Source organism: Phalacrocorax aristotelis, chromosome 10 (genome assembly GCF_949628215.1).
Source record: "Phalacrocorax aristotelis chromosome 10, bGulAri2.1, whole genome shotgun sequence".
NCBI classification, from domain to species: domain Eukaryota; kingdom Metazoa; phylum Chordata; class Aves; order Suliformes; family Phalacrocoracidae; genus Phalacrocorax; species Phalacrocorax aristotelis.
Window position 1 is genome coordinate 6,129,162 of NC_134285.1, and position 19,320 is coordinate 6,148,481.

Below are 19,320 nucleotides of genomic sequence, written 5' to 3' on the forward strand. Positions count from 1 at the left end.
ATGTCAACACAGTTATCTTAATTAACTAGACTTGAAGTGTCTTCAACTCCATTTGGCAAGACCTGTTTTCCATGAAATTGTGTTCCTTGCTTTTTCTGTTCTTTTCGTTTAATGGAGTTACATTTCAGTCCTGTTTTGTGAGTTAAGGGGATTCAGTTTGCTGCATTCTGGAAGCCTCATGAAAAGTGAACAAGGCAGCAGATAACTTGATCTGTGTGAGGCTAGCTGGTTAATCTCACTTTCCTGTCCTCGCAGTCTATTCACCAGCCAGTGCTCTCTGATTCCGACTGCAGTAAATGCAAAACGTGCAGATCAGTACTGCCAGTGGGTGATTACTAATTTGTAAAACTTCAATAGGTGAATTCATCCAATTCAAGGCTTTAAGTTGGAGAAGAAAGTAGAGAAGTGATTGAGTGGGCTGAAATAACGGAAACGGATATTTCCTCTCAAGTGAAATGTAAGCATTGTTGAGCTCTGTTAAGCAAGACGATGGCAGAGATTTGTACTCCTTTCACAGTGATTATAGAAAATAATATTTTTTTCTGAAATCACTAACATCAAATGTGCTTTTCCCTTATCACCTCTCTTGATGTTTTGTTTTTTTCTTTTGCTGTTGACCTGCCAGAGGATAAAAACATATAAATGTATGCAAGTAAGATTTTCATTGTAATTCTTGAGGCCACTTTTTGCTGGTGTAGGCAGATGAATTCTGAGGTGCCCATCTACTGTTCAATATCAGTTTCAGACAGAAACTCCTTGTTTTCTGTCAGTACATTCAGATGCATCAAAGACTGTTTTGGGGTTCTGCCTGTGAAAGCAGCTTGGAATAAGTGCCTTTAGCTCCCTCAGAGAACCTGTGTACCACTGAAGATTGTAGCTGAAGTAGCGGTAATTTTAAGGTATTAAAACTCCATTAAAAACAAAACAGTAACTGAAATATGAAAAATTACCAGGTAATTGCTACAAAAGTCTAATGAAGGAAAAATGCATCCCTCCATAGCAGGTGTGATCTGAGCCCTGAAAGTGGGTGTGATTTTGTGCTTAAAGATGCCATCTGAAAATCTGTAGGTATCACAGTATGGAAAGGCTGTCCTTTCAGGTTTGCTCCAATAAAGTTGAAAAGATGCTTTCTTAACTGCAACTGGTCTGTGTTTCTGAGTTATGCATGTGTTGTCTAATTAAAACTTAATGGGAACGAAGTAACTACCGCAGTGCAAGAGCATGTTGCGATAGCTGTTGTTTAAGGCTGAATTGCCCTCTCCTCAGTGGTTGGTTATACGAAGGCTGGAGAACTTGTTTCCTGCTGAGAAACACTAGAAAACTAGATTTTCTCCTCATTCACAGTTTTCTTTCATAAAAATGTTGTGATTCATGTTGACGATGAGGAAAGTGATGATAAAAATCAAAGCTTGAGTTTTATACAGCAGGAAGTACTTTGTTTGGAATGAGGTTTTGTAGGGTCTTAACAGTTTATAGGTTGACCTGGCAGTCATAATTCTGGGAAAACTTGGCAGTAAAATTTGGAATCATTGCCCCGTCACATCTCTGTGCGAAATGTGCTTGTCACTCCCCAGTCTGTTAGCACGGTGAAGTAAAACTGGTGAAATAAAATCAAACGGGAGGCAGGACAGTTGTATTTCAGACTAGTAAGTCATGCACTGATGTCTGGACAATTTTGTGTCTTACAAATAGATTTCAAGATAGATTCAAATTAGTTTTGGCTCAGCTTTGTAGCAGTCTAAGCTTGAATAAAGAAGATGTGTTGGAGATGAATTGATATAAGGCAGGTTTAGCAGCTGACAGGGTCGTTTTGCTAACTGGCTGGTGATTGCAGTCTGACTTTCCTAAGCATTTTCCCATACCTTTGGTTCAAATTGCATTTAAGAAAAAATGGATGAATAGTAGTTGAAGCTTTGCAGGCAACCAAGAAGTATTTTTCCCCGGTGGAAACCAAGAAAGTCTATTTAAGCAAATGGTTGTGCTGATGTAAGTCCCCCATGTGGACAGCCTCACACAGCACTTGGGGTATGAAGTGGGGGGGATGTAGCTTATATCACCTACAGAGGTGTAGCATAAATCAAAAAACCTGCCTTTGTGTCAGAAATGGTTTTTCTCTGTCATGGGAGTAGAAGGGTTTAAACTGGAATTTTCCTCTGTGGACAAGGCTCAGGTGGGTCCCTTGTGCTGTCCGCACGGTGTGGATGGCTGCTCTTCCTCTCCTCTCTGCTCCGTCTGACCCTGCTACATTACAGCTTGAAATTCCCCTTCTCAGCCTAGGAATTTATTCCCGTATGGAGACTTTCTGGATCTCATCAGTACAATGGGTAAAGAAAAACGAGTTACCAGCTCTTACTTTCTCAGGCTATATGTAACTAACGAGGGGTATTGATTTAGTTTTGATGTGTTGTAGTTTATAAATATGCATTAGGATTTAGGGTTATTTAACTGTGCTTTTTAATTCTCCTTGCATTGCTGACTCTTCTAGTTGAGGGTTTCTTTGTATGCACAGCAAGCTGCTCTGTAACAGCCCTGTTCTCAATGGCTGGGACCTTCCTAATGTTTGTTAATCCCAAGTCTGTAGAAACTTTTAATGTCCAAGGAATAAAAGGACACAGAGTGACTCCCTTCTGCATGGGGAACAAGGGGGCAGAGTCCAGCTCCCTGAGGAGCTGGGTGAGCAAACCTGGGACCAAAAGGCAGTTGTCACCAGGTGGGGAGGAGGAATGAGATGGAGGAGACCTTTCCCATGCTCCCAGAGAAGGGGAAAAGAGCTCTTCTCATCAGGGATCCTACAAGTTACTTACTTAAAGTAACCCGATCAAATGATGAAAAGGGAGGAAAAAAATGAAACATTTGCCTATTTGCCCTGAGGAGCTGGAAGCGAATGTACCCTCTGAATCGATATTTGGATGTTTTAGATACTCGGGTCTCTTACTTGAGAAAGAGCAGAGCAAACAAGAGAGGGTTATGCATATTCAACGCGTCCAAGCGAAACTGCAGTGACTTTCTAATGAATAACGTATGTAGCTACATGGATAATTAAGAAAGGTATGTACATGTCTATACATTTTTCTGAGATGTTAGAAACTCCCTGTTTGCTCTCTCACTTCTTCCCTCTACCAAATTATCCATTACTAGAGAAATTTTGTCCTGGTACCTGGCTGGACGTTGAGGTGGTAGTGGGGAAGAAGAGCTCTCCCCAGGGACAAGCTGTGTCAAGATAAACACTGCGTCGCTGGGAAGAGAAGTGACTGTGACCGAGAAAAAAAAACAAAACAAGGCAATTCTTCTCTAGCTCTTCCCCTCGGTGTGTTGCAGGGGCATGTTTTGTTTTCCTCATTTTTGTCTTCTGCTTGGCCAAAGCAGGAGGAGTGTGGGAGGCAATAACCTCTCACAGTGAGAGGCTGCAGTGGAGCTTGTTTAACCTGGAGCACGTTTGCTATAAAACCCACTCAGACACTGCCCGGCTGCTCGAGGAGACTGTCAGAAATGAGTTCTCCAAACCATTTGCATCTGTCACAGTTCCTATGTGATGTGAAAGGGAACTTGACTTGCTCTTTAAGTGCAACTGTTTCCAGCTTGAGGCAGGGAATCTGTTAATGACGGCGGGTTAGCTCTGCAGTGTGGCCGAGACAGAGGGTGCACGTTCATTCACTGAAGGGCAGTGGAGCTATTCAGGGCTTGCTCTGTACCCTGCCAGGTCAGAGTTACACATGCAAGGATATACAATAGTACTTTTATATGCGTTAAATTACAGGGTCAAAACGTCCTGGCATACTTGAAGCCATTAGGAAGTTTCAGCTTTGCTGTTAATGCTATTGTGGTTGACCTCAGCAACAAGCCTATGCAGTGTGTTTGCTGTACAAATATATTACACGATTGACAGCTCTTCTGGTCACTTTCTTCTCAGGCTTGTATATGCTCAGCTGAACTTTGCATCCTGCCATCAGATCATGAAGGTGATGCCTTTTACATAATTTTTAATTATTCATCTTTCTTTTTATATAAGGTACTATCTAAAAAAACCCTGTAGATGTTTTGGGTTTTGCTAATGAGATATATTGCAAAGAGCTTCTAGAGAAACTCAAATGGAAGAAGGAGGTTCACAGTACGTGGAAAAAGGGACTGGCCACTTGGGAGGAATATAGGAATGTTGTCAGGGTACGCAGAGATGCGACGAGGAAGGCCAAGGCCCACTTGGAATTAAATCTGGCAAGGGACGCCAAAGATAACAAGAAGGGCTTCTTTAAATACATCAGCAGTAAAAGGAAGACTGGGGATACAGTGGGCCCACAGCTGAACAAGGAAGGGGCCCTGGTAGCGCAGGATGCAGAGAAGGCAGAGTTACTGAATGCCTTCTTTACCTCAGCCTTTACTGCTAAGGCTGGCCCTCAGGCATCCCAGCCCCCAGGAGAGAGAGGACAAATCAGGAGAAAAGACTTACCATTGGTTGAGAAAGACTGGGTCGGAGATCACCTATGCAATCTGGATCCTTGCAAATCCATGGGCCCCGATGGGATGCACCCGCGAGTGCTGAGGGAGCTGGTGGATGTTCTTGCTGAGCCACTCTCCATCATCTTTGAAAGGTCGTGGAGGACAGGAGAGGTGCCCGAGGACTGGAGGACAGCAAATGTCACTCCAATCTTCAAAAAGGGCAAGAAGGAGGACCTGGGGAACTATAGGCCAGTCAGCCTCACTTCCATCCCCGGAAAGGTGATGAGGCAGTTCATCCTGGAGGTCATCTCCAGGCATGTAGAGGACAAGAAGATTATCAGAAGTAGTCAACATGGATTCACCAAGGGGAGATCGTGCTTGAGCAACCTGATAGCCTTCTATGATGGCGTGACTGGCTGGGTCGACGAAGGGAGATCAGTGGATATTGTCTATCTCAACCTCAGTAAGGCAATCGACACTGTCTCCCTTCGCCTCCTCATAGGCAAGCTAAGGAAGTGTGGGTTGGATGAGTGGACTGAGAACTGGCTCAACAACAGAACTCAGAGTGTCGTGATCAATGGAGCAGAGTCTGGCTGGAGGCCTGTCACTAGTGGTGTTCCCCAGGGGTCTGTGCTGGGGTCAGTCCTGTTCAACATATTCATCAATGACCTGGATGATGGGATAGAGTGTAACCTCAGCAAGTTTGCTGGTGATACCAAGCTGGGAGGAGCGGCTGATACACCAGAAGGCTGTGCTGCCATGCAGCGAGACCTGGACAGGCTGGAGAGCTGGGCCCAGGGGAACCTGATGAAATCCAACAAGAGTAAGTGCAAGGTCCTGCCCCTGGGGTGGAACAACCCCATGCACCAGTACATATTGGGGGCTGACCTGCTGGAAAGCAGCTCTGTTGAGAAGTACCTGGGAGTGCTGGGGGACAACAAGCTGACCCTGAGCCAAAAACGTGCCCTCGTGGCCAAGAAGGCCAACAGTATCCTGGGCTTCATTAAAAGGAGTGTGGCCAGCAGATGGAGGGAGGTTATCCTCCCCCTCTACTCTGCCCTAGTGAGGCCACATCTGGAGTACTGCGTCCAGTTTTGGGCCCCCCAGTTTAAGAAGGACGTGGAACTCCTTGAGCAAATCCAGGACAGAGCTACCAAGATGATCAGGGGACTGGAGCATCTCCCTTATGAGGAAAGGCTGAGAGACCTGGGTTTGTTCAGCCTGGAGAAGAGAAGACTGAGGGAGGATCTTATCAGTGCTTATATCTAACGGGTTGGTGTCAAGAGGATGGGACTGGACTCTTTTCAATAGTGCTCAGTGACAGGACAGGGGGTAATGGGCGTAAACTGAAACAGAGGAAGTTCCAGCTAAACATGAGAAGAAACCCCTTCCCTGTGCGGGTGCCAGAGCAGGGGCACAGGCTGCCCAGGGAGGCTGTGGAGTCCCTTCCCTGGAGACATTCCAACCCCGCCTGGTCGCGTTCCTGTACCCCCTGCTCTGGGTGTGCCTGCTCAAGCAGGGGGGTTGGACAAGATGATCTCCAGAGGTCCCTTCCAACCCCCACCATGCTGTGATTCTGTAATTAACTGGAAAATCTTGTTACATTGCAGTTTTATTTTCCTTCATTAAGTCTTTAAAGAGGGAATTCTATTGACATACTTCACTCTGGCTCTTCCCTTCCTATTTGAATACCGAGGGTCCCAGGCTAGTACAGCCGATTTGTGCTGCTTTTCTCCTCTGGGATCTCCCCTTGAAATCCCATCTGAATTAATTCTGAAGTAGGGCTTTATCAGGAAACGCAGAATTACGGAGGCATTAAAGCAAGATTTATAGACCATTGTTGGCAGGGAAAGCTTTGAGTGGTTGAATATCTAGATTGGAGTAAATACTACAAAAATACCTCACTTCAAGTATCTTCTGTCTCTCTAGTTTGTTTGTTCAGTGTCTGTATGTGCATGTTACATGCAGAATAAGAAAACAGCAGCAACGTAGGAGTTAATTTATTTTTTTTAAACTGTGTACTTCTGTTGGAAAGCTAGATTTGCGCTGACACTTCTGTGCTGGCTTTGGCTGGGATAGAGTTGATTTTCTTCACAGCGGCTAGCATGGGGCCGTGTTTTGGATTTGTGCTGGAAACAGTGCTGATAACCCAGGGACGCTTTCCTTCCCGCTGAGCGGGGCTTACACAGAGCCAAGGCCTTTGCTGCCCCTCACCCCTCCCCGCCAGCGAGTGGGCTGGGGGTGCACAAGGAGCTGGGAGGGGACACGGCCGGGGCAGCTGACCCCAGCTGACCCCAGGGATGTCCCACACCATATGGCGTCTGTTGCAAATAAAACCTTGTGTGTTCTGCTGACTACACCAAATTGCTGGGAATACAATTTGTTACACACCTTTGGTTAGCAATTTAAGATTTATTAATAAATAGGTCACAGTATTAGGCTATATAATTCTTCACAGCATCGGCCAATTTAAAATGGCAATTTGGTGGAATTTACTACAATCAAGAGTGACTTAGTTTAGGATTCGAGAATGGCAAGGTTCACTCAATTACTTCCATAGTAGAAGTGCACAAAGGAAAATTCAGTTTTGCTTGAGTTAGAATGATTCACAGAGGGATCGTGGATGCAGGGGATAGGGAGGACCCTCCCGCTGAGTCACGAGGTTCAGAATAGACCCCCTTGCTCTCTAAACTCCTTTCTGAGAGAGGCCTAGGTGCAGCTAGGTCCAATCTTAGTCTCAGACTTGGTCAACAGTTTATGTGAATTGGGATTATATATATATATTTTCAAATTGCAGACAGACACACACACCCAAGGTTAACCTGTGAATAAGATTTCCCTTTTTGTGAGTTTCATAAATTACTCACTGTTATGTCCTGGGATTCATCAGTGCACAGCCAGTGAACCTTGCGAAATCCGGCCTTTAAGTCCTCGCGAAACCATCAGCAGACAATCCTTCAATTCTTGCAAAATCTACGCTGAGAGGTGTCCCAGCCCAGGGGGAGATACAGGGTCACACAGCCTGCTGCGGTCCCGGAGAGCTCAAAGGTCTCCCACTTGGATCACTAGTTGTAGGATTGAGATGATTGACTTTGGTCAATATTTCATGTTCTGGCCACAGTTCTGGTGCACAAGTCAGGGAGCAGATAGCCCAGGTGTGGACAGAATGCCTGATGCCCGCGTTGTTATGACCAAGATAACGTCACAGTAGGGCTTTTGCTGGGATCCCAGAGTGGCCGGGGGGCTGCACCACCGCAGCGTCATGCTCAGCGTATAGAGCTGGGGGAAGAAGGAAGAGGGGGACGTTCAAAGTGATGGCGTTCGTCTTCCCAAGTCACCGTTACGTGTGATGGAGCCCTGCTTTCCTGGGGATGGCTGAGCACCTGCCTGCCCGTGGGGAGGAATGAAGGAATCCCTTGGTTTGCTTTGCTTGTGTGCGCAGCTTTTGCTTTACCTATTAAACTGTCTTTATCTCAACTCACGCGTTTTCTCACTTAGACTCTTCCGATTCCCTCCCCCATCCCACCAGGGGGGAGTGAGCGAGCGGCTGCGTGGGTCTTCGTGGCTGGCTGGGGTTACACCACAACAACTTCTCAGCAGTATTCTTAACCAAGTTACTTCATTTGCATGGGAAAGTTGATAAATTGGTTTTTGAAATTCAGATCTATGAGAGCCTCCATTTCTCACCATGAAGTTAAGACTTATCTCTGAAAAAGAATTTTTATAACTGAAACGGTAAGCTCTTTGGGGCTGTTTTCTGAACCTATGTGCTTTTTATTTTCAGTGTCTACCAGAGGTTTCTGAACCATCACAGGTCTCCTCTGTGCGCTACTAGAGTGTACATAATAGCAGCTTCTAATGGACTTTGTTCTCTGGAAAGACAGGAATCTTTGACTTGAAAAAACTAGTATAAAAACCCTGGAATTGAAATCTCTATGTGGTAGCAAACCATCCTAGAGCAGACTGTGATTTGCTTCCATTTCAGTAAAAGGAGGAGCAGCAATTGAGAAGGACAGTGAACGTTTGAATGCATTTTTTTCCCTCTAGATTATCCCAGCTCCATGCCATTCTGTGCCGTGCTGTCCTGACTGTTAACCTTCTCTTCACGTTTGTTTGCATCCCAGACTTCATCTGAATGCCTCACTCAATGCAAATTATAGACTTGCATACTCCAGGGGACAATGCATTTGAAAGTGGGTATAGAGAAACGATCTCCTATTTAAAACTATACCTGAAGGGCTTCAGCACCTCTGGTGAGACATTTTATTTTATTACTCATATTGCAGAGTGCACAAAATGTGTTACATGTTGTACCAAAAGATATGGTCTGGTGTTAGAGCAGCGTGATTAGGGTGATCAGAGCTTTTTTGTCTGTGATACATCCTAACTGCAACTGACTCTCTGTCTCATTGCTAATTTGCTATAGATGCTGCGGTAAAAGAGGGCCATAGGGAGGAATATCAATGAGTATGCGTGGCGTGGCAGATCAGCTCGGGAAGGGAAAGAAAAAGCCCTGTAGAAGTCTTTGTGGGAGGAGCAGCTGGTCCAGGTGCAGGAGGTGGCATTACTGATGGAGCGGGGAAGGTAATGCGGGATTGCTCATGTCATTGCATGTGAGGGTAAGGATCTGACATCTGTTGTGCTGGTAGGAACTATAGAGGAGTTGTTGGGGATGAAGAGGCATAAAGACTAACACAGATTATCTTCCCTGTCTCTGTTCTGAAAATGTCTAACACGGGTGTTCAGGAGGCCATAGAAGAAGGGTTGCCTGAATCAAGGTATATGGGGTCACATCACTGGGGCAAGGAGAAAGATCCTCCTATTTTGGGGAATAAGTAGCAGGAGTTGGACTAAGAACTGGCTAAAAGAAGGAAGAAACAGGTGCCCATGTGAATTTCTTCTGCCAGGTTTTATGGTTGTGTATGCTGCAGGTGTACACACAAAGATGATGGAGAGAGAAACATGGGAAAGAAGGTAGGGAAGCAGCATGAGACCTGGTGGGAACAAGCGAGCCTTTCCCCGGCATCCATCACCTTCTGGGTTTGGTTTTGGGTTTTCTTCCCCAACTGTTTCTGATTTCGAGTGTGTGCATACTGGCAAAGCCGTGAGAAGCAGGTGCTGGTTGTTGCTTATTTGTTAGCTTGCTTTCTCACCTTTGCAATCCATTTTTATTAATATAACTCCTGTTCCAAGAGCTTTAAGGTGCCTTGGTGTAGTTATCTTCTGCGACAGAGGGAGCCAGGGCTGGTCAGCATGCTGTGCTTTGTGTGCTGGGTACAGAGGGAATTCTCTGGGATGCGGTTTACTTTGGGTTTTATTCTAATCACTTTAACAAGCTTGAGCAAAGAAACAAAAAGAACAAAATGAAGAAACAGAGTTTCCATTAAAATGGCATTTCCTGAGGTAGGATTAAGCTTTCTGAGACTGCCTTGTACTGGGTGCGGAAATGCCTCCTATATGCTTTTGTAGGAGAGAGTTGAGTAACCAAATGATGTAAAAGAAAAAGAAAAAAGCTGTTAAAGTAAAAATAAAATAAAGCAAGACCAGGAGAAGCTGCTCACCTGTGTAGCCAGGCTGACTCTAGTTAATAAGCTACTGCAACAAGAGCTGTAGATGGGGCCTTTGCGTGCGCTTTGCAGGTGACAAATTCCAATTTTGCCTTCCTGCTGTTTTTTTTATTCTCCATCATTGAGTAAAATTTCCAAGGGGTATCAATGCAGGACTAACAGCACGCAATTCTTGATGTAAATGATGTAAAACCATTAACTGCAAGCTGAGGATAAATACTTTCAAAGATGACTTCTACTAATTTGTAACTTCTCTGCTTTCAGAATGCAATAAAAGCAAAGGGTATTTATTAGCCGTGTGCAAAGTCCGTGTGCGTGTGTGGCTGTGTTTACTCACAAATACCACGTGTTTTCAGAAGAGCAGAACAGTAATTCCAGAAACCTGAAGCCTTGGGAAAGGAGTGCGTTTCTGTTGCAGCTTGGGCTGTGTAAAGGATCTGAGGTCGGGAGGAGGCACTGAATCCCAAGAATAAGCTTGCAGGTCCCCAAAAGAAGCATCAGCCCTTCTAGCAATGCAAGCATCAGAAGCTTGGATTTTGCACGAATTCAGTAGCTGGAGCCTGACACAGCGAGAGACCAGCCAGGGGCCTTGGGTAACATTTTGTCACAAAATCAAGACAGGAGATAGTCACAAGAGCAACCCATGGTAGATCTGGGCACTGGGGTTTAATTTAGAAGACATTTTACTCCACATCAGACATTTTACTCCACTTAGTTTTTTTCACACAGTTGTTTGTTTGCTCCCCCACCTTGATGCTGCCTTCTCTCAGGCTCAATACTCCTCCCCTGCAGGGAGATCGCTGCTGGTACGGAGTGGTTGGGCAGAAAGTCATGTCTGCTTGTAGTCACCAGTCACTGTCCTCACTGGCCAAGGTCCCTGGGCATCCCCTGGCCATCATCCTTGTGCATCTCTCTGGTCTCCAGGATCTCTCTCCACTTCCAGGATCTTTCCTGCAGACAGGATTGTCACCACCTTCTTTCCAGACCCTCTTCTTTCTGAGACAACTTCTCTTTTTGGGAATGCTTCTTTTCAGCACCACATTTCTTTCTGGAACCCCAAGCCCCTGATTTTCCCAGTCTAAATAGCCTAAGTCATTGTTCAGCTTCTATACAGCCTCCTAAGCAGTGATTCTGTCTCATGTCTCTCTATCTTTGGAGGATTCAGGATGTGCCACGTTTGGTTTAGCCTGGGGCTTACCAAAATTAACAACCAGGCTGTGCTTGCAGTGAACAAGTAGCAGGCTTCTGCCTGAGAGTTCAAAAAATTCAGTTTTGGACATTCACCACATGCATAGACCTAATTACCGCCACGTGTCAGTGTTCACGGTTTAAGCTACTTTTTGACTACAAGAGGTAGCAAATGGAAGCAAGAGCATTCCCTGGCCAGCTGGATGCTTTTCAAACACTCCCCTTCCATCACCCCTCCAACTGATGCTTTATGTTTTATATCTGTATTTAAGAAACTTTCCCATCTGTCTCCTACAGATAGATACAGTCTTTATTTGGGATGTTCTTCCAGGGTAACTATTGACACATTATTCTTTTAAAGCTGATACAATCACTAAGCTCCTTAGATTGCTTCTATTTAAGTTACCTGGTATTGAATAATGCGTCCCAGTTGGGAAAACCTTGGAGATTTTTCTCTTAGGAAGTCAGCATGGAAACAAATTCCTTAGCTAAGAAAGCAGCAGTGTTTATTGCTTGTATTTGGGTGGTGCTCACTGTGTGCGAGAGTCACACAAAAGAAGAAATGTTCCTTTCCTTGAAGAGCTTCCAATCGTCAGCCCTTTCTCAGCAGGGGCAAGCACGATCTGTTGCGTTGCCAGCGAGCAGCGATTAAGCTCAGCTGTCCATATGCTTCGCCAGAATTTATTGTGCTGCTCAGAAATCACAGTTTTTTAAGGTTGATAGACATCAAGACTATGAAAAAATAAGGCACTTAAGTTCATGTCAGCCTCATCTGTGGGTTTTGTCTTCTTTGATGTCAAATGCATTAAACAGGAGGAGCCTATGAGGTTGTGAAGTCAGCTGAAAATCTTTGACAGTACTTGCTGACATTGTGTCCTGAGAGTCATTGTCTCCTTGGGATGTATGAACGTATGAATCGTTAGTGATGTTAGGTAAATGTATTCACAACAGTTGAGCCTATTCCCTTTGCTACCAGTTCTACCTTCTGATTAGAAATATCTGCAGCAGATGAATAGATCTTAAATGGAATTGTTAAGCACTGAATGCTTCATCAAATGTAAAGTAGTCCACATGGTTTTAAGTGCTTTTTTCTTACCTTTGGGCCTGTGAAAGTGAGACGAGTAGAGAGAAAAGCTTTTTTAGCTCCTGGAGGAAGACATCTCTGAATCGGAACTGTGCAGTTTTCAAACAACCACAAGGAGAGATGCCAGAATAAGTTCAGCCCTTTTCAAGGTGCTGTCACAGGCAGCTTTCATTGTTCTTCTAAACAACTCCTCTTCTAAAGGAAAAGTTTCTGTTTTTCAGAGATTAAAGCAATCCTGTCTTCATTCATTGCTTCGTCACTTGACTGATTCTTCCCTAATGGGGAGACTACTTAGGAAGTTTTTGAGCTGAAATTTCAACATGAAGACCAACATACTGACTGTTTGCCGATAATATAGTTTTAAAAAATGACACGCGGCATCAGCACAATTATCTCCTCGGGGTGGGTTTTTTTCAAGCTGGGAGATGGGGGCGGGAAGGAAAACAGCAGAGTCTGACCTGAGCGTGTATGTCTGCTCTAGGTGGCAGATTGGCCCTGTTGCAAATGCTGGTTTCCATAGTCTTTTTGTCAGAAAGTTTATTGATAGCCAGAGTCTTACTAAATAGTTCTGCCATATCGCAGTGTGTGCTTAGAGTGTATTGCATTAAGACAACATTTGTGTGTTGTATCGTGGTGGCTGTCTCACATAACGACTGTGCGATTGCGACAGAAGTGGTGGGATGGTTCTTCTCAGTGGTCGATGAGAGAGTTTTCCTTGTGCGTACCCTGGGGCGTATGTCTGGAAGGCTGAGGATAATTCATCAAAACAACGTTATTTCACAAATCATGGAACATAGTAACATGTGGAGTCGACAAATCATCTCCGTAAAATGTCCGGTGCCCTTCTGAGAGCACAAAAATGGTTTTGCTGCCTTAAGCACCAAATCAGCTAGTTAGCATCTTACATTCCAGGAATGAATAATTCACTGTACTGCTAAGTGTCAACCAGACTTGGTTGCAATCAATCAAGGTATTTATTGCTTCCTCCTAAATTGAGGCTCTTGTACATTTTTTCTGACAAATCTGAATTACTGATTTGATGTTATCCCTCGAAAGAAGAATCAATGAACACCAGCAGTTCTCTCTAGTTCAATTTATTTACTCTTCAGCATCTCTACAATTTCCAAATTTTAAAGTATTGGGGAAAATAGGGGTAGAGAGGAGGTGCTGCTGAGAAACCAGCAGTAACGTTCCATCTTTGCTCTCTGAGTCACTGACCATGATGTGTTGATGAGCAGACCGATCTACCAAGTTATCTACTGAATGAACTGCGGACAGGGTGGCATTTTACTGTTCTTTCCAACAAAGGGATTGGTGGTCTTGGTCATGTATTGGTCGCATTCCCCAATATCACATATTTCTATGTAAAGGCACCATGAGCTTAAGTGGATTTGGTCGATTCTCACATTCAGGCCGAGTTTCTAGACCCGAAGCACACTTTTCATGCCTCTTGGAGAAACCAGGGATACGTTACCATTTCTTGCAAGATGCTTTTTAACTCAATTAAGTGATGTCTCCTTGCCTGTGCTCCAGAAGCAGCATCTGGAGCTGCCCCTGGCAGTTGTTCTGGGAGTCCCAGCTCCTGTTCAAAGAGCGTGGCAGTCTGTTTTGTACCACGCCTTTCAAATGCCACTGTTTGGTCTTCCTTATCGTTAGCTCTAGTTCAGAAGTGATTTTCTAAATAAGCAAATCTGATATAGGTCTTCTCTCCCAGTGCCTGAAACACCATTTTCCAGGCTTCTGTTGCAGAGCTGAAAGGACAAAATTCTGATCCATGAGGCCTAATTTGTTGTGGGGGGAAGAGCAGCTGACGGAGAAAACCAGCAATTTACATCTTCCAGAGCTAAAAGGATTCCAGAAGGAGGTTGTTTGCTTTTTTCAGTCCCTGGTTTCTTACCAGAATTAGGGTTTCGTCTCCTTCAGATGCTAGTGAGATTTTAATGCTGTTTTGCTATTTGTTATATTTAGCAGTTTCCAGCCATGACTCTTCCTAGAGCCAACCTAAGTCACACCCAACCTTCAGAAATTTGGAAAAAACAGTCCAAACGATCGAAGCTGTGATACCGTTTTGGCTGTCTGGTATTACAGACACATGACTCTGATCCCTTTCATCAGAAATTGGCTCTGGTCTGCACCGTTTCCATGGAAAGCTTCCTGCATTTATTTGAAAATTCATAGGATGTCAGTAAATTTCCCAGAGACTTAAGTAACGCTCGGCTTGGTGCAACTGTACGGTCTGGTGGTGAGGAGGGTCGTCTCTGAAGACGTGTTTTCTTTTCATGTCTGCCACAGTGCTGCTAAGGAGCCTCAAATTGGAGGCTGCATCTTTCTGCCCCTCTGCTCCCCTCACATACCGCCTCTTCAGGCTTTGTGTTTTGGGCTTTAGGTAGTAGTTTCTTGTGGGGTTTGTACAGGACCTAGCACACCAGGATCCCTGTCTCACTTGGTTTCTTTAGGCATTACTATAATACAAACCAGCAACACTAATATTTTAGCTGTAGGGAGAAATGTGCTGGTTTGATGTGTGCTGCCTAGAATAAAGAGAAAGCTACTGCCCCTAGCCCAAAAATGTGAGTAGCATAGCAAGTATGTTAGTGATCTCCCAGAAATGTTAAATGAGATGGCTTCTGCCACAGCCTTCGTATCACAGTGGGTTTTTAAGAGATTCACTTGTCTTAGCGTAGCTTCAGCCTGACGTGCTCAGGAGTGCTGGTGAGCCCTAAAAATAAGGCTGAGTCCTAGTGCTGAGTTTTAGAGCATGATTTTTCAAGGGGGCATGTTATAAAAGGAGAGGATAAATGGGCTGAAAGAGCTATGAGAGCCAAAGCACTGCAGCTTTATAGAAAGGCCAGAAAGATGTTTTAAAAGAGTAAAAAACCTGCAAAATAAATGGACTAGCGCAGCATGGTTAAAGCGGTCCTGGCAGGAAGGCAGCAGCAGTCTCCAGGTTTGCATGGCTTTCTTCCACACTGAGATCCTTCTGCTGTCTCGTGCCTTTGCGTGAGTGTCTGCAGCGGTGGTGCAGTGTGAAAGCGCAGACGATCTCTGCGCTGCGCGCTGGAGCCAGCGTGGTGGTGGCAGCCGGGGCGAGGAGGTGCGATCTCTGCCTGACCTTGGTGCTGCAGCCGGTGAGGGGGACGGGGCCAGAGCTGCCCTTCACGGCTCGTCAGAAATACCGTGGTACTGGGCTGCAGAGGGAGAAGCGGGCTCCGCAGCTCTGAGCATCCTTTTGCCAGTCAGCGTAAACCCCATTGCAAACTTTGGCACTGAATCGCTTCCCTTGAAAGGCAAACATGAGAGTGAGGAGTGCCCTGACCTGTCTAGAAGAGTGCTGAAACGCAAATAGCAGTAGAAGTTAGATAGCCAGGTGTGGGAACAGGTTTGTAAATGCCAGCGTGTTTCCGGGGAGAGCGTATCTAATAAGCTGGTGTTACAGCTGTCTTTGTGCTCCCTCTGTTCAACATCTCCAAGGTGCTGAGTGTGGTCCCAGTCCTTTAGTTCTCTCCTAAATTTCTCTTGGCCAAGGCTTTCGTTGGGATTATTGCTTCTCTTGGTCCTAATGGCCTGTCAGTTACAGGCTGTTTGTCTCGACCTCCCCATGGAAATGGGGTCACGAAGCCCCGTTTCTGTGGGGCTACAGGACTGTGCTGCCCTCCCAGATGACCCTGTAGGTGTCCTGAGCTCCACGAGGCTTGAGCAGTATGAGAACATGCATTACCTGCCCATAGGTGGCCAAGGGCTGGAAGACCACATACCCGGACTGCGGGGAACGCCAACAGCTAGGCGGGGTACCCAAGGTCTCCGTGCCTGAGATTCCCCAGTTCTCTGGAGTGAACTCCTCAGACCGGGGCACCTTTGGGGGTTCTCGTGTCCTCCTGTGTTGGGGGGTTCCTTGCACCCCCTCTTGACCTGGTCATACAGATACAGATGTGATCTCTCTTTGCTTTTAACTTGTACTTACACTGTGAAATACTGACTGTCTCTTCTTCCCAGATGGACGGATGTGGTTAAACAGATTCCTCATGAGGAGCACCTTATTGGTTTCTCAGAGTAGTTACGAGGAACAGTTGACCCCTTTTTTTTTTTTACCTCTGGGAGACACAGCAGTGAGAGCATCTGCTGATTTCTAGGTGCATTGATGCTTTCCATACCAGTCACACTGGAGTTCCATGTTTCCAGTTGTGTAGTTTTAAATCATATTTTTGGTGGTAGATGCAAGAAGGCGTTAGCCTTGTATTCACCAGCGCAGGGACCCCGTGCTCTTGACCAAAAGCACTTTTGGACTTCACATCTTCTCCCAGCTCTAAATTGTGCTTCCCCTTTGCCTACGTAACTGCCGGCGTCCTGCCAGCCTCAGCTTTGGCTGCTTCTCCACAGTGGGGCCCATCTGCCTGGCATGGCCCTGGGAGCCAGCTGGCAGAGGGGGAGCCAGCCTCGGGGACCGCAGGGGAGCCGTGAGCACTGAGCCCCTGTGCGTCGCTGGCTGTGCCGCTGGACCCAGACCCCGACTGCTCACAGGCACCTGTGTCTCTGCAGGTGAGCACACCTCTTCCAGCTGCCTTCTGCCCAGCTAACATCTAGAAAGTGAGGTTTTAAAGGAGAATTTCAGTATGGTTCCCACAACAGGGCACGGGAACAGCTGTGAGATGTAGCAAGCATCGCACATGAACATAAAAAGCGCCCAGCTGGCCCTTACCCATGGTCCATCCAGCCCAGAAGAGAATCTCTGACCGCAGTGATGGAAGATGCTCTTTGGGAGAGCCTACAACGTTGGCCACGCTCCCCAGTGCCCTCCCAGCAGCTGGAAGTGCTGGAGAAGCACCGCTGCCCTCCCCTGTCATGGTCCAGTTACGGAGCTGTTGTCCATGAATTTGTCAAACACCTTTTTGAACCAGTGCCGTATCTGCTGCCAGGCTCTGGGGCAGGAATTTTCAGCAGTTCACTCCCTGCTGTGGGCAGAGGTGCTTTACAGTATGTGGATGGAGTATTTTCAACAAAAGCTGTTTAGGAATGGGATCTTCTGGGGTCTCTTACCAGCAGTGACCAGCAATTCAGGATGAAGTTACTCAGTCTCTGCTCTGGTTTGCTTGAAAAAAACCCACATAAAGTTCTAGCATGTCTTTAATGAAAATGAAGTGATAAAATTGGAATAATATCTACCTCATGCTGCTCTTGAGGGTTAATTAATGTTTACAAAATCACTTTAGGTCCTGAGATTTAATTGAAGGAAAAATATTACCATATAAAATGCCTTTTCATGCAGGCGGTGCCATAGGGTTTCAGCTGGGCAGAGTGCCGTGGAAGCCAGCATTAGCACATGCTTTACTACTTTTATGGTTGTGAGGCTTCCTGTAGTTTATATGAAAATTGTCTCTCTGAAATCACAAATGTAACATCAGTGTTTTCCTCTCACTTTGAAAGAATATTAATTTGCTATCTTAGGACTTGACTGACTGTTTAAACTGCTATAAATACAACTCACCCCTGAGAAAGAAGTGTAAAATGAAATACCTGTTCACTTACTTGGGACGAGCTGATACAACTTGCTAATGACTCCACTATTGGAGTCATATGGACGTTGCTGGCTCGTATGAATAATAAATTAGGCTAGTACTGGGTGTCTTGCTGTAGTTTAAAGGTGTATCTGTGTGTTCATTAAAATCTCCTGCTACCAAGAGATATAAAGTACAGCTATAAAACTTCATTTCTGGAGTTAAATTTAACTGTGGAGGTGTCAGCCAGGGAGCAAGCTCCGTTGAGTGGGATTTTTTCGTAGGTTTGGTTTTTGTTTTGGTTTGGTTTTCTTTTTGAAAGAGAGAGTAGCAAGAGAAGGAGAAGCAATATTGTGTTTGGCTGACTTCAACTGTTGGAATAAAACATCACTGCATAAGTGTCCCTTCTTCTGCTGTAACATTTTTTTGTCTTTGCACAAATTGTGGTACAGGTTGGGTGGACTTGGAGGTTAGATCAATTGCTCAACCTGCTTCTGTTGTTTCTGCCATGCAGGGTGACTATGACCCCAGCAGAACGAAAGTTCTTCATTTCAGCATGAACCCAGCGAGCTTGGCCAAGCAGCAGCGCAAGGAGGAGCAGCAGCAGCTCCAGGAGGAGTGTGAGAGGCTGAGGGAGCTGGTGAGGGTGCTCGAAGGAGGCGGCTCTATCCCTGGGAATCTGGAAGGAGTTGCAAGTTTTCAGTCACCACAAGAAATTGCAGGTAGGCTGATGGCTTCTGGTCATGAAGATGCACTTACTCATCCGTACTGTCAGAGGAACCGACTGCAGAAGCAGATGGAGACATTGCAGACAATGTGCTTGATGGAACAGAAAACGAAAAAAGCTGGATTGATGCAGGAGAGAGTGAATGTGTGATGGCAATCCTGTGGCAGTTTGGTACAGGGGGTAGGTGGTAAGCATAAATAATAACAGTCCTAATCATTTGCTCATGATAAATGAAGTATCAATACAACAGCCTTTATAGGCTGGGCTGCTGATGGAGTAAAAGGAAATATTTCCTTCCTTTCAGGGCTGGTTTAGCCCTTGAGGTAGTACAGACAGCAGGAAATAACTTTCATAGCTGCAGGGAAGCAAGTGGTTGAAATCTCTTCAGACCTGGCTTAAAACAAATTAATATTGTTTATCAGTGTATATGTGCCTCATTAATCACAGCTCCATTCAATACTCCATGAAAATAGAGTACATCTTTCACTGAGCTAAATATATTTCACAGAATCTGTGGCTTTCCTCCAGTACAGTCTGTCTTCCCTTCGCATACCTGAACGAGACTTTTTAGTACAGTAACCCCAAAGCCAGCACCTCCAGGCATGCTCTCAGACTCTGTAAATCAAAGCAAGGATATCAGTAAAACGTGACCCATCACGTACAGCACTGCAAGGGGACCCGGCAGAGTAGAGTCGTGCTGCGGACCCCAAGAGATCTTACTGCTGTAACTCTCTCACATGTACCTTGCCCTCAGAATGCTTTTGTAAAGAGAATAATAAGAGAGAGGTGAAGATCTGTGTGGACCTAACCTGTTGTGTTCCAGCAGCA

The 19,320-nt window shown here is 45.5% G+C and overlaps 1 protein-coding gene across 2 annotated transcripts in view; it reads left to right on the forward strand.

The window, feature by feature from the left end:
* Positions 1-19,320, forward strand: part of MAD1L1 (mitotic arrest deficient 1 like 1) — a 381,688-nt gene that overhangs the window by 235,689 nt on the left and 126,679 nt on the right. For both annotated transcript variants that reach the window (XM_075104884.1, XM_075104885.1), the window contains one exon: positions 18,280-18,487. In XM_075104884.1, the coding sequence (XP_074960985.1) occupies positions 18,280-18,487 (208 nt within the window). The remainder of the gene's footprint in view (positions 1-18,279; positions 18,488-19,320) is intronic.